Genomic DNA, 22,263 nt, shown 5'->3' with positions numbered 1-22,263 from the left:
AGCTGAGATGAGAGATGGAGACATCTTGGTGGTGGCCAGGTGCCTGGTGCTAGATGCCTGGTGCGAGATGCCTCCCTGCCCTGCTTCAGTTTGATTGGGTGAGCCAATAAATTCCCATTTTGCCCAACTCCTTGAAACCCAAATTCCTGACATCCATCCATCTTTTTGCTAATTTATATAGACCATCCTATTCACTTAAAAACATTGTCAAATCTCATTCCCCATTCATTTATTAATATAAAGTCCTTTCCTAAATTATGGTTACAGTGATCATGATCATTTAGTCTTTCAACAACAGGAAGTATTTATTGAGAATCTACTATGTGCCCGTTATCAAAGAACACAGTGGTGACTAAGTTTTCCAATGAACACAATTAAAATATGTGCCTTAGCAAAATTAACGTAAAACTCACTGTAAGTTATGGACATTTAGATAAGCAGTGAAACCATAACTTAAATCTCGTTTGATCCTCACCAAAATCCTGCAAGGAAGCGCAGAGAAGGTTCAGTAATTACTCCAAGCTTCTACAGCTAATAAACAGTGGAACCAAAACTTGAACCTAGGTTTCTGGCTAAGTCAGAGTTGTTTTAATTATCCTGTGCTGCTTAAAGTGAGAAAATAGTTTTGGATCCTTATAATTTAAAAATCATAACTCCCAATTCTCTTTCCATCAGATTCGTATTTCCTACCACGTTGCAGCCCTGAGGTATGGGTGGTTACTAAACTTTAACAGTTAAACAGAAACAAAATTAGGTCATCAAGCAACAGCGAGAAACGCGCTTTCAAGCTGGCCGGTTTGGATTTTTTTTTTTTTAACCTCAAGGTGCCCTCCATCATACGCAAGGCACCTTGGGAATTGTAGTCTTGGGTGTTGAGCGCTGTGGCCCGAGGCGCTGACTCACTGGGACCCAATCAGCAGACAGCCAACTTGCCCTCCGCGTAGCAATTGGCTGGAATTCAGCGGCCGCCCACCCCGTGGTGCCGTCTTGCGGGCGCTGGTGAAGGGAGCTTCGCGGCCGGCAGAGTGAGAGTAGCTGCTGCGTTCCTGGCCACCTTCGTCCGCGTTACCACAGTGCGGCCATGGCAGAACCGCTGCCCGCGTCCGGCGGCCTCACCGATGAGGCCGCCCTCGGCTGCTGCAAAGACCCGGACCCCAGCACCAAGGTGGGCGCAGAACCTAATTCTCGAGAGTCGGGGCCCGCCGTGCGTGGCGCGACTGGGACCCCAAGGAGGGAGCAGTCCCTCGGGCTCAACCAGGCCTCGCTTGGGCTGGATGATTCGAACTCTGGATTCGAACTCCATCCTACCACCACTGCAGCTCTGCCCGCCTTGGGCGGATCGGAGTGGGCTGGGAAGAGGGCCAATGGTGTCCAGTGGGGGATCTGGAGAGGGTCCGTTTCTTCAAGTTGTTTGAAAGACTGCGATCCTGCTTGCTTTAACTTGCTTGATTTGGGACGGTAACAGGAAACCATGGCTAACCCAGGGTCAGAGTTCTTGTCTGTGGGTGTGCGTGTTCCCCAGGGCAATAGAGGTGGAGGGTAAGAAAGGAAGTTTCTGAACTCCAGTCTACGTTCGAAGGTCTACGGGCCGGCTTTTCCCAGCCGGGATCATTTTCTGTAACTGTCCTGGCTCCGCGTTTAACACCTGCAAACCAATCTGATAGCTCCTGACTTTAGCCGCGCCCAGAATTTCCCTTTGGGTTGGCCTTTCCGGTTGCTCACGGGCGCACTTTGCTCGGTGGCCCCAGGAGAGATTGGCAGAATCATGGAGCTTAGATCCGAAGGGAATCTTGGAAATTCCTTCACAGACCATCTCATTGCAGCTGAGACCCAGTAAGAGGAATGACCAGTTGCATATGAAGACTCTCATCCCTTCAGCTTGCTTAACAGGTCTATACTGAAAGTCATTGTAACTCACTCAGGTGTGGTGCCTCCGGGCGTTGTCAAGATCAGACCGGGCAGCCGCTCCGGGGGTTTACTCCAGTGTACTCATCACTGTCAGAAAACGCCTTTGTATGTATTCATTTGACTGGGGAAGTTCTAAAATCCCTGAAGTTTGAGTATGTGCTTTGTACAGACCTCTAAGACCGGTTGGTGACTTTAGTCCCTTCTTGCTCTTTGCCTTCAGGGTGGAGAGTCAGACACTTCTAATTGCTAAATCCTTTGACTAGCACCTGGTAGTCCTTAGCTTAGGAAAAATGTTAGTCACTGCAAAATTAAGAGGGAAGAAGTAAATATATACATTTCCTCTCACACTTAATCTTACTTTTTATACTCTTTAATGTTAATACCTTGTTATTTCACATAATATAGATTGAGTTATTCAGTGTAAATTAATTTCCCAGGTAACTGGGCATTTTATATACAGGACTATTAAAAAAAATATTTGAAGGAGAGCTTGATAAAATTGATTGAGTACAGTTCTTTGCATTCTTAATTTACACCTTTTTTTTTTTGGCTGCGTTGGGTCTTCGTTGCTGCAAGTGGGCTTTCTCTGGTTGCGGAGAGCAGGGGGCTACTCTTCGTTGCGGTGCACGGGCTTCTCATTGCGGTGGCTTCTCTTGTTGCCGAGCACGGGCTCTAGGCGTGCGAGCTTCAGTAGTTGTGGCTCGCAGGCTCAGTAGTTGTGGCTCGCCAGCTCTAGAGCAGAGGCTCAGTAGTTGTGACTCACGGGCTTAGTTGCTCCGCGGCATGTGGGATCTTCCGGACCAGGGCTCAAACCCATGTCCCCTGTATTGGCACACGGATTCTTGCCACCAGGGAAGTCCTACACACGCTTAATTTATGTCAATTTCTCTTGATTAGAAGGTGTTTTTGTGTGTTTTTTTTTTTTTTTTTGCCATGCCATGTGGTATGCATGATCTTAGTTCCCTGACCAGGGATCGAACCTGTGCCCCTGCATTGAGAGCATGGAGTCTTAACCACTGGACCTCCAGGGAAGTCCCAGTAATTATTTTTTGAGATTAGTTGTTTTGCACCCTAGAAGCACCGTATGGGGGACATAAAATGGAGTATATAATAGCAGCTGGGATATACTGAGTGTGCCAGGCCCCGGTTTGTTATTTTAAGTACATTACTTAATTTAATCCTCACAACAACCCTGTGAGGAAGGCAAAATTATCTCCCTTTTATATATAAGTAGACAATGGCACAGAGGTGTTGAGTAATTTGCCTAGCGAGGAACCCACACTCCCTATTGTGCTTCTAGAGTACTGACTACAGCAGTAATTTTGGAACTTGTCATGAAGGAAAGTAGAAAACCTAAATGAATTAATTCAGTCTGATCACTGATCATCTGCTATATGTAAAGAGCATGGTAGATACCTTGGGGGACATTCAAATGAACAAGATGAAGTTCCTCCCTTCACCAAACACACACCAACTCTAACATAAGATGGAACTGGGATTATGTGCTTTTGAAATTATAAAGCACTGTGGGAGCGCAGAAAGTAGAGATTTTCAAAGGTGGCATCTGTGGTATACACAGGGTATTTGGAGGCTGAAGACCTGCGTTTGAATCCCCAATTCTATCATTGGCTATAGTGATCTTAGCAGGGTGTAAACAAAGCTGCTATAAGGATAAAATGTATCTATGATCTTTAAGCTATGAAAAGCAATATAATTCAAGGTTGAATTTCAACTGTGGATATCAGGGAATGCGTCAAGCAGAAGGTGGGGGTGAGTCTAGGCCTTGAAAGATGGATGGGGTCCCAACATCACATGGGAGACCGTTACATGGGAGGGCATTCTAGGTGGAGGAAACATCTGAGCAAAAATGTGGTGAGATGGCAGAAAGATGCAATGTGGAGCATGTTCTGGAGAAATGCGTTACCTTGTTTTTGGTTCACGTTCAAGTTATCTAAGTGGTGGAGCAGTGGTGGAGAAGACTAGAATGGTAGGTTGGAGCCAGATCATGGAGAGAGCTTAGAATGTTACTTCTAAGAAAATCGAATTTTATATAGTTAGTGGGGAATCACTGAGGGATTCAAATCATTCTACAGAATAGATTGGAGGGATCCAAGCCTGGAGGTGATGAGAACACCTAAAAGACTCTTCCAGAAGGTGAGAAAAGTGATGAGGGCCTGGTTTGGAAAGAAGAGAGAACAGCAGTGATAGATAGTCAACTTGTTTGTTGATTATTTGCATCTTTGTCATAAAGGCAGACCAAAGAATGTACGGCTGCACCACCTTCTGGGCTGTCTTACTTAGCTAACTTTCTTCAAAGGCCAAGTGCTTCTTTTCCCAAGTAGTGATCTCCTGAAATACATTCTTTTTACTGTCTATCAGTGTCCTTTGATAAAATTATTTGGAGTCCCTTCCCATCTGAGTGGTAAATGATGAGGTCAGGGAAAACTTTCAGTGTTGGTGACACTTAAGCTGGGTTTTACCAAATCAAAGGAGGTAGCTAGGCAGAGTTGCGGGTAGGGGTTGAGGGAAGAAAGAATGGCAAGGAAGGAAGAAGGACAATGGCCAGATGGATGAATGACTGTTCTCGGCAGAGAGAACTGTAGTATATATAAAAGCACGGTGACATCAGAGAGCTGATGCAGGGACCTACAGGTATACAATGAGACTGAAGTTACAGGCAATAGGAGTTAAGGGGAAGGTACATAAAACAGTCATTGGGATGCTCAAAGAAAATATGAACATTCTCACTTGGTTCATTTGTTTTTCTCATCCTATGAAAATTTCTGTTTGGTAAATGTGTTTTTTTTAATATATGCTTTATTATTATTATTTTATTATTATTTATGTATATTTCTCTGTGTATACAATTAAAATATATATACATTTATGATGGGGCATACTCTTTTTTTTTTAACTGATAAAGGTATGAAGTCAACACCATTTAAGGTGACCAGTTTAGTGGAGTGGTAATAAAAGATGAAGTTAGAGAAGTATGCAGCAACTGCATGTGTGTCCTTTGGGGACTTTCTTCTAAAAGTTGTGAGGTACTACTGAAGGATTGATTTTTTTTTAACATCTTTTTTTTTTAAAATAGATTTTATTTATTTATTTATTTGTTTATTTTTGGCTGCATTGGGTCTTCATTGCTGTGTGCGGGCCCTCTCCAGCTGTGGCGAGCAGGGACCACTCTTCGCCGTGGCACACAGGCCTCTCACTGCGGCGGCCTCTCCCATTGTGGCTCCCGGGCTCCAGAGCGCAGGATCAGTAGTTGTGGTGCACGGGCCCAGCCACTCCGTGGCATGTGGGATCTTCCTGAACCAGGGCTCGAACCTGTGTCCCCTGCATTGGCAGGCGTACTCTTAACCACTGAGCCACCAGAGAAGCGCCTGAAGGATTGATTTTTAACCTAGAAATGACACAGTTGGCCTTTTGTTATAGAAAGATCAGTCTGGTACCATTATAGGAAGATCACTCTGGATTGCATTTGGGTTAGCCTGCAAGAAGCAGAGAGACCAGGCAGGCTTTGACAGTCGTCTAGGCAGGAAGTAGAGAGGACATGAGCAAGGTAGTAGTGATCTTTGGAAAGGCAAGGAGAAAGATTCCAGAGGGACTTGAGCAGTCAGGTTAATGGGACACTTGGATTGGATTACAGAGGGAGTGGCGAGGAAGGAATCTGAGAAGACTTCAGGGGTCTGACTTGGGCTGACACCCAAGTCAGATTCTAGAGGCATTCCCTGTTGGTGATGTAGGAGGGAATATTTATTTGGGCTGTAATTAATTTGATATTTTGACTCAGGTGGAAATGTTGAGTAGACTGGATGGAGATGTAAAACCAGAGCTGAGGTTAGAGGTATGGCTGCAAGATTGAAACTTCCCTTTTCTGAAGATGGAAGGTGGTAGAGGCAATGGAGATTTTGATTTTGATTCTGAGTAAGATTTAATATGTAAAGCTCCTTAGTAACAGTTCTAGAGAAATGAGTATCTTCATCACTAGAAAGAGAATTTGAAAGGTAGGACACAAAGTCAAGAAACTTTTTTGCCACTGTTGTAGCTTTTTTTAAAAAATATATTATTTATTTATTTATTTATTTTTGGCTGTGGTGTGTCTTCGTTGCTGTACGCAGGCTTTCTCTAGTTGTAGTCAGCGGGGCTACTCTTCATTGCGGTGCACAGGGTTCTCATTGCGGTGGCTTCTCTTGTTGCACAGCACGGGCTCTAGGCGTGTGGGCTTCAGTAGTTGTGGCATGCAGGCTCAGCAGTTGTGGCTCGCAGTCTCTAGAGCTCAGGCTCAGTAGTTGTGGCGCACGGGCTTAGTTGCTCCGCGACATGTGGGACCTTCCCGGACCAGGGATCAAACCCGTATCCCCTGCATTGGCAGGAGGATTCTTAACCACTGCGCCACCAGGGAAGTTCCCAGCATAATTCTTAAAAACCCTAGGATTTTCAGAAGGGTTATGAGCATTGGCTTCAACTTCAAGTCACCAGCGTATTAGCTCCTAACAAGAGAATCAGCCTGTCCTTGGAAGCTTTGAAGGCATTGACTTCTCTCTAACTATGAAAGTCCTAGGTGATACCTTCTTCTAATATAAAGCTATTTCATCCACACTGAAAATCTGTTGTTTAGTGTTGCCACCTTCATTCATTATCTTAGCTATTTGGATAACTTGCTGCAGCTTCTACATCAGCACTTGCTGCTTTACCTTGTATTTTTATGTTATGGAGCTGGCTTCTTTCCTTAAACCTCATGAACCAACCACTGCTAACTTCAAACTTTTCTTCTGCAGCTTCCTCACTTCTCACAGCCTTCTAGAATTGAAGAGAGTTAGGGCCCTGCTCTGGATCAGGCTTTGGCTTGAGGGAATGGTGTGGCTGGCTTGCTCTTCTATCCAGACCACTAAAACTTTCTCCATGTCAGCAATAAGGCTGTTTTGCTTTCTTATCATTTGTGTGTTCACTGGAAGAGCACTTTTCTTTTCCTTCAAGAACTTTTCCTCTGCTTTCACAGTTTGGCTAACTGGTGCAAGAGGCCTAGCTTTCAGCGTGTCTCAGCTTTTGACACACCTTTCTCTCTAAGCTTAATCATTTCTAGCATTTGATGTAAAGTGAGAGACATGCAACTCTTCCTTTCACTTGAACACTTAGAGGCCATTGTAGGGTTGTTAATTGACCTAATTTCAATATTGTGTCTCAGGGAATAGAGAGGTCCGAGGAGAGGGAGAGAGATGGGGCAATGGTCTATCAGTGGAGCAGTCAGAACACACACAATTATCAATTAAGTTTGTCATCTTATGTGGGCATGGTTCATGGCACCCCAAAAGGATTACAATAGTATCATCAAAGATCACTGATCACATATCACCGTAACAAATACAATGAAAAAGTTTGAAATATTGTGAGAATTACCAAAATGTGGCACAGAGACATAAAGTGAGCAAATGCTCTTGGAAAAATGGCACTGACAGACTTGCTGGACACAGGGTTGCCACAAACCTTCACTTTGTAAAAAACAAAAAACAAAGAAAACAATATCTGTGAACTGCAACAAAGTGAAATGCAATAAAACAAGCTGTGCTTAGATAAAACAAAAACAGGAGGACTCTGAAAAGCAGAGAGAATGGCAGACTGGCTAGGGACCTTGAGACCCTAGGAATAACATGGTGGTATACACACACACACACACACACACACAAGCTATGCAAAGAGTGTATGCAAAAACACTATAGATAAATCAAAATGGAATTATAAAATAAAATTCCAGTGACCCACAAGAAGGCAAAGATAAAAAGAAAGGACAAACAGAAAACAAAAATAAAATGGCCAATTTAAGCCCTAATATTTCAATAATTACATTAGATGTAAGTATACCAATTAAGACAGATATTGGTGGAGTGGATTTAAAAGCATGCCTCAAGTTATCTATTTGTGAGGTGATGGGTGTTAACTAAATTTGTGGTAATCATTTCTCAACATATGTAAGTTGAAGTCATGCTGTATACCTTAACCTTATATAATACTGTATGTCAATTATATCTTAATAAAACTGAAAGAAGAATAAAAACATACCCCACCTATATGCTGTCTACACGAAACTTACTTCAAATGTGATGACAGAGGCAACTAAAAGGATGGAAAAAGATATATAAACATTAATCAGAAGAAAGCAGGAGTGGCTATATTGTTTCAAATGCAGTAGACTCTAGAGCAAAGACAGTTATCATAGAGAAGTACATTATATAATGATAATAGGGTCCATTGACTAAGAAGACATAGCAATCCTAAATGTGTGTGCTTCAAACAATAGAACTGCAAAAAATAAGTGAAGCAAAGACTGATATATGGAAGGAAAAAGAAAAATCCACAGTTTTAGTTGGAGACTATACTCCTCTCTCAACAATTGATTGAACTAGACAGAAAATTAGCAAGGATATAGACAAACTCAGCAACACCATCAATAAACAAGATCTAATCAAGATTTATAGAACATTACAGCCAGTAACAGCTGAATACGGGCATACCTTGTTTGTATTGCACTTTGTAGATACTAGGTTTTTTTTACAAATTGAAAGTTTGTGCAACCCTGCATGAAACAAGCGTGTTGGTGCTATTTTTCCAACAGCATTTGCTTGATTCTCTCTGTGTCACATTTTAGTAATTCTTGCAATATTTCAAACTTCCACTGTTATATTTGTTATGGTGATCTGTGATCAGTAACCTTTACAACTCACTGAAGGCTCACATGATGGTTAGCATTTTTTAGCAATAAAGTATTTTTAATTGAGGTATGTACATTTTTTTAGACATAGTACTATTGCACACTTAATAGACTACAGTATAGAGTAAACATACATGCACTGGGAAACCAAAAAATTTGTGACTTTTTTAAAAAAATATTTATTTATTTGGCTGCGCCGGGTCTTAATTGTGGCACATAGGATCTTCGTAGCAACATGTGGGATCTTTTAGTTGCAGCATGTGGGCTCCTTTAGTTGCATCATGCAGGCTCTTAGTTGCAGCATGCAGAATCTAGTTCCCTGACCAGGGATTGAACCCCCTGCACTGGGAACGTGGAGTCTTAACTACTGGACCACAAAGTCCCTGTGTGACTCTTCATTGTGATCTTTGCTTTGTTGCAGTGGTGGCAAACCCATGATATTACCGAGGTATGCCTGTATAGTTTTTTTTTCAAGTGCACACAGAAGAGATACCAAGGTAGACCATATCATGGGCCCTAAAACTAACTTCAACAAACTTGAAATAATTGAAATTATATAGAGCATGTTCAACCACAGTAGAATCAAACTAGACATCAGTAGCAGAAACATAACAGGAAAATCTCTAAAAACTTGGAAACTAAATAACACATTTCTAAATAATCCGTGGATCAAGAGGAAGTCTCAAGGGAAATTTTAAAAATTACATTGAACTGGATGAAAATGAAAAGAGCATCTCAGCTAAGACAGTGCTAAGAGGGAAATTTATAGTATTAAATGCATATATTAGGAAATAGGAAATGTCTTAAATCAAGAATTTGTTTCCTCCTCAAGAACCTAGAAAAAGAAGAGCAGAATAACGCAAAGCAAACAGAAGGAAGGAAATAATAAAGAGCAGAAATCAATGAAATTTAAAACAAATTAGAAAAAAATCAGTGAAACAGCTGATTCTTTGAAAAAAACCAACAGAATTAACAAACTTGTATCAAGACTGACAAGAAAAGAGAGAAGACACGAATTACCAATATCAGGAATGAAATAGGGGATACCACTACGGACTGCAGACAAGAGAAGGGTGATAAGGGAATACTGAAAACAGTTCTACATACATAAATTTGACAACTTACATGAAATACACCGATTCTTTGAAAAACACCAACTACCATAACTTACCCATATGAAATAAATAATTTGAATAGCTCTATAACATAAGGAAATTGAATTCATAATAATCTTTTTAAAAAAATGTCTTCAGTTCCAGATGATTTCACTGGAGCATTCTTCCAAACATTAAGGAAGAATTAGCATCAATTCTACACAATCCCTTCAAGAAAATTGAAGAGGAAGGAACACTTTTATTCATTTTATAAAGCTGTCATACTACCCTGATATCAAAACTAGGTGAAGACAGTACAAAAAAAAAAAGAGATATTACAGACCGATATCTTTCATAAGTATGGATGTAAAAATCCTTAACAAAATATTAGCAAATAGAATTCAGTGGTATATAAAAAGAATCGCATACCATGATCAAGTGAGGTTTACTCCAGGTATGCAAGGCTGGTTCAGTATTAAAAAAAATCACAGTAACTCACCATATTAGGAAGCTAAAGAAGAAATATCACATGACAAAATTCAACACCATGATTTAAACACTTTTGTTTTTTCAGAAAAAATAGGAATGGGAGGGAACTTCCTCAACTTGATAAAGAGCATCTATGAAAAACTTAAGAGCTAACATTATACTAAATGGTGATGCTTTCTCCTTAATTTGGGGGAACAAGGCAAGTTTGCTCTCACCACTCTTATTTGACGTAGTGCTGGAAGTTCCAGCTGGTACAGTAAAGCAAAAAAGGAAATAACAGTCAGGCAGGTTGGAAGAGAGAAATAAAACTGTCCCTATTTGCAGATGACATGATTGTCTACATAGGAATCTTAAGGAGTCTAAAAACCCTGGAACTAGTAAGTGAGTTCAGCAAGGTTGCAGAATACAAGATAAACATACAAAAATCAATTGGATTTCTATATATTAGCAAAGAACACATGAGCACCAAGATTAAAAATACAATACCATTTACAATTGCTCAACAAAATTAAATATCTAGGTATAAATCTATCAAACATGTACAGAATTTGTATGCTGAAAATTACACATTGTTGATAAAGGGAATCAAAATCTAAATAATCAAAATCTAAATAATAGAGAGACATACTGTGTTCATGATTGGAAGACTCAGCATAGCAAAGATGTCAGTTCTCCACAAATTGGTATACATGTTTAACACAGTCCCTATCAAACCTTTTCTCTTTAGATATAGTCAAGGTTATTCTAAAATTTATGTGGAAGGCAAAGAGAGTAGAATAACTAAATCTTGAAAAGAATAGGGTGGAAGGAATCAGTCTACCTGATTTTAAGACTCACTATATAGCTGCAGTAATCATTACTCCATGGTATTGTCAGAGAGATAGACATAGATCAGTGGAAAAGAGTAGAGAACCCAGAAATAGACTCACACTAATAAACCCAACAGATTTTTCACAAAGATGCAAAAGCAATTCAGTGGAGAAAGGACAGATTTTTCAACAAATGGTGCTGTAGCAATTGGCCATCCATAGGTAAAAAATGAAGCTTTACCTGAGTTCACATCTTATACCAGAAAATCCATTTAGAGGTGCTCAAAGGGACCTTGACTTTGACCCTTTGGTTCACTCCCTGCTCCACTTTTTATAGTTTTGTCAGGATTACATTGTAGGCACGTAGTACATGTACTAGAAATATCCCTGATTGTACCTTTAAAGTTTTTTCACAGTAGTTTTAAATTAATTAGATTTGGAGATTGCCCACCCCGACCCTCACAAAAGACTGATTATTTCTATCATTCTTCCTTTTTATAAGGCAAAGGAGCAAATCTTTGTTACCTTGTAATCATCCCAGAAAACCCAAAGATGGTTTGAGCATAAAAGACATCTTTTATTATTTTGAATTTAGAGCATAATAAGGAAAAGACAAAGTTAAGAACTGTCTCATGAGACAAGACATCAGCTTTAGTCTTTTTTAAATGCAAGATATATTTATTTCAAACAATATTTTAGAACCATAGCAATAAACAGTGATTTTTAGAAACTTTTAAAGAAAGGAACATTTTTCCAAGATCATTCAAGTGTTTATCAAAAGTAGCAGAGGTATTCTGTTACAGAGAGTTAGCAGAATATCTTGGTGATAAAAAGAAAACTGTTATCTGAGCATAGAATAACTTGATCATTTTATAAAAAGCAAGCCCTGCTTGTTTTTTTATATCATCCAAATAATACTTTGGCAACAAAGGATTTACACACTTCTATTTTTTATGAATAACTCCACTAACATTGAATATACTGTTATTTAATCTTTTTGGCATGTATAGACTCCTTTTTACAAGTTAAAAATGATTTTAGAGTTTATATTTGTATTTTCTTGGAAATAATCTATCATGTTAAGTCTTCTCAGTCAGAAAAATGGTGTATCTTTCCATTTTTTAAACTATTTTTTCCAGCTTTATTGAGATAAAATTGACATATAACGTGTATGTCATATACCATGGGCATGTCCAAGTGCTTCTAAAGCAGCGTTTTAAATCTCTTCATCTATTCTATTATGCCTGTGTCATAATTTATCTATTTCTTCATTGTTAGAGGTAGGTTAGCAAGGTGGTTGAAAGCAAGGACTTTGGAACCAAACTGTTTGGACTGAAGTTTTTTCTCTGCCACTTACTTTCTTAGCAGTAAAATGGGGATGGTATAATACTTATCTCATAGAGTAGTTGTGAAGATTATATAAGTTAATTTCTGTAAATCATTTAGAACAGTGTCTGGACCATAGTTACTGTGTAAATGTTGTGATGAATGTCTTTATACATAAATCTTTGTCCAAGTTTCTAATTATTTCCTTACATAGATTTTTAGAAGGGCAACATTTTGATCCATGAGTATGAACTCTTTAAGACTTTTAAAGACTCTTCAGATCCAAATTGCTTCTTAGAAAGATTGTAGGATAGGTATAGGGTTAGGATAGGATAAGGATAGGGATAGGATAAACAGGGTTGTTGAACTTGTTTTACAGCACTTGGCACAGAGTCTACAGAAAAGAAAAAACAAACAAACAACAAAAAAAAACCCTCTCTGACTAAGGTACCTGGATTTGAACATAGCCTTTATGGACTGAACACAGGTGTTTAATAATAATAAAGCCATGATGGACTGAGGGGACAAAATTTCTTTTTTCTTAAACAGTGTGTTATAATGGTGGACTGTTGGTATTTTGTTACAGGAAGCAAAATTAGTGTTGGTAACAAGTAGTAAAAGTTAAAGGTGTTTAATATATACTGTTTCCCTTTAGGATTTTCTTTTGCAGCAGACCATGCTGCGAATTAAGGATCCTAAGAAGTCATTGGACTTTTATACTAGAATTCTTGGAATGACGTAAGTAAACTGTTTATTGGTGCCTATAATGTTTAAATACATAGCTTTGCAAATATAGGGAATGTTTTCAGATCCATTGTAAAAATGGATTAAAGTTTGCTTCAAAGGTCACAAAAGTCCTTTTGGCTAGGAGTCTGGGACTAGGCTTGACTGACTAGGGGTTCTGTCAGGTTCCTCTCCTCTATCCCAGCCAGGCTCACTAGGCAACATGACACCAATACTTGCATTTTCTCTGACTCCCTTCTCTCTAAGAGCTGCCAGTTAAATCCTTAATGTGTCCAGACTGTTTTGATGTTATGGCCACTTTTAGCCTCTTGTTTACTTCAGAAAAGATATAGCTATTAAGACACAATACTTAGAAAATGAATGAGTTTTAGGTAAACTCATTCATTTTCTAAGTTTTAGGTAAACTGGCTGTCTATTCCATTTTTATAGGATGTGTTCTCTTTTGCTGAATAGGTAATATTCACTGATCTTATAATCTTTAAGACATATTTCTTTTTCTTGATTTGTTTCCCAAAATAACATGAGGGTTTTTATTTGTTTTGGGTAATATAGATACATAAAGAATAAAACAATCTTTAATTTACTGCGTAGATAACCTCCATTGACATTGAGAGAAAACTTCAAGTAATACAGTATATGTCTATGTTAGAAAATCTGACCAATTCTGAGAAATACAAAGTGAAAAGTGACAGCTTCCATCCCCCAGTCCTCTTCAGAGATAACTGCTTAACAGTTTCTTATAATTCTTTCCAGAAAAAGTAGTTTTGTATGTATTTATGACATATTTAAAGGGCAGAATGAAACCAGATTTACTGAACACGTGCTATTTGCCAGGCACTTTATATCTCATTTCGTTGTCTTCACAGTAGGTTTATGAGATAGCTTATATCCCTATTTTACATGGCAGGAAGAAACCAAAGCTTAAAGACATTAACTTAATGACCCCAGATTCCACAGTGGGCACATGGCAGAGCTGGAATTTGAATCCAGGTTTGATCAACTCCAATGTTGACCTTCTTTTTAAAGAGCCCCCAACTAGGGTACAACTTGACATTATATTGAAAGATATGCTGAGCTGAGAAAAGCAAGTTAAAACAGGTTCAAGTGTTCCATTTCCCATCTGATTGGTCCGTCTGCTTTGGTAGGTGCAGAGACAGTTTTCAGAATTGGAGTATTTGAGGTGTTTGATACATCGTTATAAACAAGTTAGAGTAAATCTTATTTGTGATGAGTCAGTACATAGCTCTTAGTGGGCCAAGGCATATAACATGACAGTAATAAGTAAAAGATTTGGAACAGAACTCTAGAAACTTTCCATTTGCTATGCTGCAACGATTCCCTCTTGTTGATTTTGAATGAGGTCGTGTTTGAGCATTTAATCCTCCCTAATCTAAAGAAAATTGTATTGTGTGTATCCTCATTCTACCCTACTCCTTGCAAAATAACCTTACCCTCTTTAAACTCAGTTTGGAGGCCACGACTTCAGTGAATCTTCTCAGAACCTCAGGATGAGTAATTCATCACGCACTCTCATGATCAGTCTCTCCTTTTCCACTGCTCTTTCCCCTCAACCTACAAAAAAGCTTAAGTCTTCTCTATTCTAGGATAATTCTTGCCCTCCGCTCTCTTGCTGTCCTTCCCGTCATCATGACCATCTGTACAGGTAGACCACCACTTACTGTTTCACTTGCTCACCTCCCATTCTCCAGCTTCTGCTGTCGCATGCTGCTGAAACTGCCCTCACAGGACCTTTCCATATCTGCTCACCTCTTCTCAGACCTAATCCTGTCTGACCTTTCTGCAGTATTTGATACTGTAACCACTTTATTGTTGACATTCATGTCTTTTGTGATATTAATCTGTCCTTCTCTCTTAACACCTATCCTCAGTTTCCTAGGAGTTTTGGCATAGTAAGAACTCAATAAATTTATTTTTCTTTAACTCAATGTCGTATAGCTGAAAGAACAATAAGGCGTGATGTGTTATATTTTTCACTAAAAATAAATAAAATTTTCTTTTGAAGATACCTTTTGCCATTTATAAGCAAGTACCATAAATCCAACTAAGTTTCATTATATTTGAAGAATTGATGAATTACAAAAGTTTCCATTTTTATTTTTTATTTTTTTTGCGGTCCGCGGGCCTCTCACTGTTGTGGCCTCTCCCGTTGCGGAGCAACAGGCTCCGGACGCACAGGCTCAGCGTCTGTGGCTCACAGGCCTAGCTGCTCCGCAGCATGTGGGATCTTCCCGGACTGGGTCACGAACCCACGTCCCTTGCATTGGCAGGCGGACTCTCAACCACTGCGCCACCAGGGAAGCCCAAAAGTTTCCATTTTAAAAAAAATTTTTATTTCACTGATATATATAGATGAATAAATATTTTTAAATTAGACTTTTTAAAATTGATTTTCCTTGCTTTTTCTATTAAAACAGCCTCACCAGGCTTCCCTGGTGGCGCAGTGGTTGAGAGTCCGCCTGCCGATGCAGGGGACGCGGGTTCGTGCCCCGGTCCAGGAAGATCCCACATGCCGCGGAGCGGCTACACCCGTGAGCCATGGCCGCTGAGCCTGCGCGTCCCGAGCCTGTGCTCCGCAACGCGAGAGGCCACAGCAGTGAGAGGCCCGCGTACCGCAAAAAACAAAACAAAACAAAACAAAACAGCCTCACCACGTACAGCTCTTATTCTTAGTAGAACTTGAATATTGTTATGTTGATTTTAGTATGAATCAGCTTTTCCTATTGTTAATTGATTCAGACTTGTTGTTTAATTTCAGACTACTCCAAAAATTAGATTTTCCCACTATGAAATTTTCACTCTATTTCCTGGCTTATGAGGATAAAAATGACATCCCAAAAGATAAAGATGAAAGAGTAGCATGGGCATTCTCCAGAAAAGCTACACTTGAACTGACACAGTGAGTATGAGTTTTTATTTTTTTTATATACTCTACATTTTTTTGAAGCTTATTTTTTTAAACTTTTTTTCCTTTCTTATCAGCTTAATTCAAACCAGGTCTACCTAATCACTTTCAACTTGTAACAGTATGTTTGAGTATTTTATATGGATCTTATGGTCTTTGTATTGTTCTTGTGGCATGGATAGGGCAAGTGAGATCATTTGCCTTTTAGATAGAGAATATAAGACTGAAATGGCAAGATATTTTTCAAACGGTAGCTAATGAATGTTTAGGTACTGTAAGTAAGGTCTTCATAATTTCAGCATTTTTGTTGAAATTGGCATTCCCCTTCTTTCTTTTTTATTCTTTATGTTGTTTCTGTGCACCCGCTAAAAACTATCAAAAGACTATTTGTTTCAGGGTGTGTGATTTAATGTGTCCCCTGATTCAAAACAGCCCTGGAATCAGAAAGACCTAGACATGAGTCTTGGCTCTGACAATACCTCTGCGACCCTAAACAAGTTATATCACCTCCCTAAGTGGCAGTCTCATTTATAAAATGCAGATACTCAGATCTAGCCCTTGGAGCTGTTCTGAGGACTTAAAGAAGTATAAAGTACTTAGCACAAGAAATGATAGTTGCTATTATTATAATTATTGTTCTTATCCAGATGCCTAGTTTTATTGTCTCCTTAGTCATTCTTTGCCCATTTGCTCTTTCTATAGTTGAAAACTTAATATTTACAGTAACAGATTAGACCAAGTATATTAAGTAGCATATATACATGGTAAGATTTCAAAGATTGTTGCAGCTTTCTTTTCAGAATATCTGTTCTCCAGGTCACTTGTAATTATGTTTTCCCTCCTTTTGTAGCAATTGGGGCACTGAAGATGATGAGGCCCAGAGTTACCACAGTGGCAATTCAGACCCTCGGGGATTTGGTATGTTTGCCTATTTGTGTGTAATAAACATGGATTTGTGTGATTTTTCCACTGTGTACCTATTTATGATTGTAAGCAATCTAAAACATTAAGTATAATCAATTTGTTAGGAGTATGGTTATTTTTATTTTCCACAAATAATTTTATTTAGGAGTTGTTTAATTTCATCATCTCAGTCTAAACTTTTTACATTTACTCTCTCACAATGATTTTACTTTTCAGTTTCAGTATTATATTTCCAGTAGATGTTTTAATTTAAAAAACAGAAAAATAAAAATGATGGTTAATAATAATCCTGATTTCTGCCAGCATACACTTCTGCCTTGATCTCATATCTCTCAACCAAAACAAGAGTATTACCAATTTAAATTGGCTGCTGTGTAGTCAGTATCAATAATAAGCCCATTAAGCATGAGTAAATGGTTACTCTTTTGTGTTGTAGGTTATTCTTAACAGATCAAACTATTTATGAGCCAGTATTGGGCTATGTTAAATAATTTATAATTCAGAGCAACTAATTAATTTATTATACCCGGCCAGTTAGATTCTTGTTCTTTAATGTATTATAGGTTTTGAACCAGCTTGATTCAGTCTGTTTTCAGATGCCTTATGTTTTTAAATAAACTAGTTTTGGAAGCCACTTGTGGCACATGGGTACCCTGTTGTAATTTTTCCTTCTTTCTCTCTGCCTTGTTTTGGGGGTGATTACCTAAGGTCACATTGGAATTGCTGTTCCTGATGTTCACGGTGCTTGTAAAAGATTTGAAGAACTGGGAGTCAAATTTGTGAAGAAACCTGATGATGGTGAGTCTGCTACTTGTTTTCTTCAGGCCTATGTTTAGTTATATAACATTTACTAAGTACCCACAGAGGGTACTGTTGTAATAAAATCATTTTGGTTGCAAGTAACTTGGAATTCTACTCCAGCCAGCTTAAGGAAAGAAGGGAAATGATTGGAAGAATACCTAGTTATCTCAGGGAACTGAAAGGCAGCACCTAGGGTGGCTTCACATGGGACTAGTCACAGGATCTAGAGAGCTGTCAAGGACCTAGGCTCTCTCTCCACCCTTTGACCCTACCATTCTCTCAGTGACACCAGCTTTCACTCTCTCGGGTATATCTAACCACCCAAAAAAGTAAGTTCCTTAAAGTCTGTTTCATCTGCTGTTAATGTAACTACACCAAGTCTCTTCAGTTAATAATTTCCTGAATTTTTTTTCATCCTTTTTCAACCTTTGCGTGTCCTTCAGTTTTACATGTATTGCTTGACATAGTATATATCTGGATTTTGTTGGATTTACATGTATTATAATTATTTTATTTAGATCTGTTTTTGCCACCATAATTTACTATTTAATTTTCATTTGAAATATTTCACTGTTTCATTTCAATCCTTTTTTTTTTTCAATTAGGAGATTTGATATCCAAATATCCTCCTCCCTAGTAAGGAAAGAACTTGCTTCCTTCTACCTCCATTATGTTGCTGTTACTCAGGCTGGGATATTATTGATTTATTTTTCCTTTTTCTTTGGCTTTGGCTTTTTATTTTAAGGTAATAAATATATCAAGGTATATATTTTTTCTCCATAGATCTCTTGCAGCATCTTTCAGATTTTTCCGTTCCTTTATTAAATACCTCAACCAAAACTGTTTTTAAAGGGTTTGTGAGGCAAAACTCTTGAAGCTCTGTATGTCCCAGAACCATGCCTTTATACATATGAATGACAGTGTTGTTGACTGTAAAATCTTAGGTTTATTTTCCTTCAGTCTTGAAAGTACATCTGTATTGTCTTATTTTTCCCATCCAGTGTTGCTGCTGAAAAATCTGATTTGTGTTCCTTCATATAGTTTCTTCTGTTTTGTTCTAGAGGCTTTTTATATTTGTTATTTCTTTGTCCTTGCCTTCCTTCTGGGAGATTTCTTCAAACTGGCATACCAGTTAGCTAATTTTTCCTCAGATGTGTCTGTTCTTATATTTATCTTCTGTATTCTCACCTATTATGTAATTAATTTCAGCTATTATGATATTGATCCTGAATTTTTGCTGGGCTCCTTTAATGTTTTCTTGTTCTTGTTTCGTATTGGTCGTATTGAATATTCCTCGTTGCTTTTACATGTCTTAATAGTTATTGGTCCCCATTGATCTAATATTTGTTCTTCTGTTTGAATGTATAATCCATTGTTTGTTTTATAGTTATATTCCTCAAATTCTTATTATTTTGGTCTCAGAGGTTTTTTGTTTTTTTGTTTTGAAACTGAAACCATTAGCTATTCCAAACATCAGGCAGTGTGAATGGGGGAAGGCCAGACCTCAGTCCTTAAAAATCCACATGTTCTCAGGGAGATGTGCTGAGTAGAGAGAGAAAATAAGAGTTAAACAAATACTTCACATTCTGTAGTCAGATCCTTTTCCCCCACTTTGTCCCTGATGGAGTAGTAGTATTAGTAGGAGACACTTCTGGGATTGTCTTTCCCTCACCCTGGTTGTGGGGAAAGTGAGATCAGTTGGTACCCACCTGTCTTTCTGCCCTTATCTACTCCCGAGGACATTTGAACCAGTAGTTTCAACCCCCCCACCCCCACCCCGTGGGAGTAGGTGCTAATGCCCAAGGCACTGGGAGAAGCAAGAGCCAAACTAACAAAACTCCTGTTTATTCTCCCACAGCCTTGTGGTCCAGCCAAAAGTACCCGCTTCCACACAAAGCAGGTTAAAACAGTCACTACCCCACGCCCACCATTCCTCTCCCCAACTATCACCTCAGGGGCATTGTACTTTTTTTTCTTTTTTTCCTATTTTTTTAATCTGTGTTCCTCTGGGGTTGATCTTGAAGAAAGGAGCCAGAGATAGGAGTCAACTACTTCAGCATCTCGGTACCAAAATAAATTTCCAAGGTCACATTTTTCCATTTAAGCAAAGAACTCTACTACTAGACCTACTAACCTCTCAATCCCAGTTTTGAATTCCTGGGAGAAAGAATCTGATTGGCAGAGCTTGGGTTACATAGAATAGTGTATGACCTAAGCATCTCGGTCCTTTGGCTGTGTAGATAAGCCATGCTACCTCCTCCCTTGAGCACCTATCTACTTCCTTTATCCTCTTTAAAATAAGACAATTTCTTTGACTACTCAACTAGTAGCATGAAGTGATAATGTGCAGGTGAAATAAATACCTGATACTTACAAGATGCAGCCAGTCCCACAGTTTATTTCAGGAGAGTTGGTTTACAGCTATGTGTAGAAGATAAAATATGTCATTCTGAAAATCGTGCATCTGGGCAACACCGACAATAGAATTTTTTTAAGTTAAAACTATAAACAAAACAATGTAATTAACTAAAATGCAAATTAAAAATTGAATTAATAAAAAATGTATTTAAAATTTTTAAGGTTTTTTTTTTTAAAGTCTTTTCAATAATGAAAATCATTTTGTTTTACAGGTAAAATGAAAGGCCTGGCATTTATTCAAGATCCTGATGGCTACTGGATTGAAATTTTGAATCCTAACAAAATGATAACTATTATTTAGTTCTGTGAGAATGCTGCATTGAGATTTCAGTGAAGACATTGTGGAAGGTAAAAAAGGAGACAATGTGATTCAAGATATTCATTTAACAGAAGCAACTAGGACTGATGGATTATTGTCTCAATTCAAATTGTTCTTAAGTCTATTTCCCTTTCCTATTTCAGCTATGTTTTTCACCTAACTGTTCAGTCATTCTAGTTTTAAAGTAGTGCTTTGTCTTATGTCCTTGAATGTAGTTGTATAACTACTTTTTTAGGCAATAATTAGAACAATTCCGTTCAGAGGCTGCATTTGCCTTCTATCTTCTGACGAGATACAAGTCTACAAGTCTGCCTTTGAATCATCATTTAAAAAAAAACAAAAACACTTAATATGTTTTGTTGTGATTACCTTCTGAGGTTTCAGTTCCTCAGAAGTAACTTCAGAATGGGAAGTAAAGAACCCCAAACAAAAATGAAGCTTCATGTATATTTCAAATAGTATAAAGTTTATTTTACAAAAGAAAAGTTACTCTTGGGAGAAATTCAGAATTATGCTGACAAGGATGTGGATAGAAAAACTAATTTCTTCTCGTTACAAAGTACTTTGAAAGTTGAAGAACTAACCTCTTTATTTTGGGATGGGGAAGAGGATGGGAATATTACATACTGGGTATGCAGACACGGACTAGGCTGTCACATACTTTATCTCCCTTAATCCTCCACAGTATCCTGTGAGATAGAAAGTAGGCTGGACATGCAAAATAACTTTAATGAATCCAAAGCAATATAAATAGGCTGAGGACTCAAGATCTCATCATCATTTTTAGTATTTAGATTATACCTCAAAAATTAGTACCTTGGGGCTTCCCTGGTGGCGCTGTGGTTGAGAATCTGCCTGCCAATGCAGGGGACACGGGTTCAAGCCCTGGTTCGGGAAGATCCTACATGCCACGGAGCAACTAAGACCGTGTGTCACAGCTACTGAGCCTGCGCTCTACAACCCGTGAGTCACAACTACTGAAGCCTGCGTGCCTAGAGCCCGTGCTCTGCAACAAGAGAAGCCACCGCAATGAGAAACCTGCGCACAGCAACGAAGAGTAGCCCCTGCTCACAACTAGAGAAAGCCCGCGTGCAGCAACAAAGACCCAATGCAGCCAAAAATAAAATAAATAAAATAAATAAATTAAAAAAAAAAATTAGTACCTCACAGTACCTCCTTCACTAGTGTTCTTTGTAAAAACCTTCAAAGAGTTTGAGCATTGTCCTCTCAGCTTTCGAGCCTGAGTACCACGGTGAGGAAGAAGCAGTGGAGGAAGTCTGGAGCATGCGGCTGCTCTGGGGATGCCTGGTTGTCCCTGTGCAAGTGGTGCTTGTGTTTCTTGTGAAGAGCCCCTACCCCAAGGTCTTCCAGATGCCAGTAATCATTTAGGATAAATTATGTTCAGTGATAACGTAACTTAGTTATCAGAAATCAGCTCAGTGGTCTTCCCTGCCATGATTGACATTTTTTTTTTAATTTTTAAAATTTATTTATTTATGGCTGTGTTGGGTCTTCGTTTCTGTGCGAGGGCTTTCTCTAGTTGTGGCAAGCGGGGGCCACTCTTCATCGCGGTGTGCAGGTGTCTCACTATCGCGGCCTCTCTTGCTGCGGAGCACAGGCTCCAGACACGCAGGCTCAGTAATTGTGGCTCACAGGCCCAGTTGCTCCGTGGCACGTGGGATCTTCCCACTCCAGGGCTCGAACCCGTGTCCCCTGCATTGGCAGGCAGATTCTCAACCACTGTGCCACCAGGGAAGCCCCATGATTGACATTTGATAGGTTTTAAAAAACAAACT

The 22,263-nt window shown here is 38.9% G+C and overlaps 1 protein-coding gene across 1 annotated transcript; it reads left to right on the top strand.

Moving 5' to 3' along the window:
• The first annotated feature begins 778 nt into the window (after positions 1 to 778).
• Positions 779 to 21,938, top strand: GLO1 (glyoxalase I). Its single transcript, XM_082847532.1, has 6 exons — positions 779 to 1,165; positions 12,994 to 13,076; positions 15,859 to 15,999; positions 16,856 to 16,923; positions 17,638 to 17,727; positions 20,361 to 21,938. Exons 1-6 carry the CDS (start codon positions 1,082 to 1,084, stop codon positions 20,447 to 20,449), a joined length of 555 nt encoding a protein of 184 aa, XP_082703658.1. The 5' UTR covers positions 779 to 1,081; the 3' UTR covers positions 20,450 to 21,938.
• Positions 21,939 to 22,263: the final 325 nt, after the last annotated feature.

The sequence above is a fragment of the Leucopleurus acutus genome (assembly GCF_964270905.1).
Source record: "Leucopleurus acutus genome assembly, chromosome: 10".
Lineage (NCBI taxonomy): Eukaryota > Metazoa > Chordata > Mammalia > Artiodactyla > Delphinidae > Leucopleurus > Leucopleurus acutus.
The sequence above is the reverse complement of the archived record's forward strand: the minus strand, read 5'-3'. Positions and strand labels throughout refer to the sequence as shown.

What these genes read in the sequence shown, in the direction of transcription:
- GLO1 (XM_082847532.1), top strand. Translation starts at nt 1,082, where the DNA reads ATGGCAGAACCGCTGCCCGCGTCCGGCGGCCTCACCGATGAGGCCGCC. An exon ending in TTCAGACCCTCGGGGATTTG is followed by an intron (nt 16,924 to 17,637) that starts GTATGTTTGCCT and finishes TGATTACCTAAG; the next exon opens with GTCACATTGGAATTGCTGTT. An exon ending in TGTGAAGAAACCTGATGATG is followed by an intron (nt 17,728 to 20,360) that starts GTGAGTCTGCTA and finishes TTTGTTTTACAG; the next exon opens with GTAAAATGAAAGGCCTGGCA.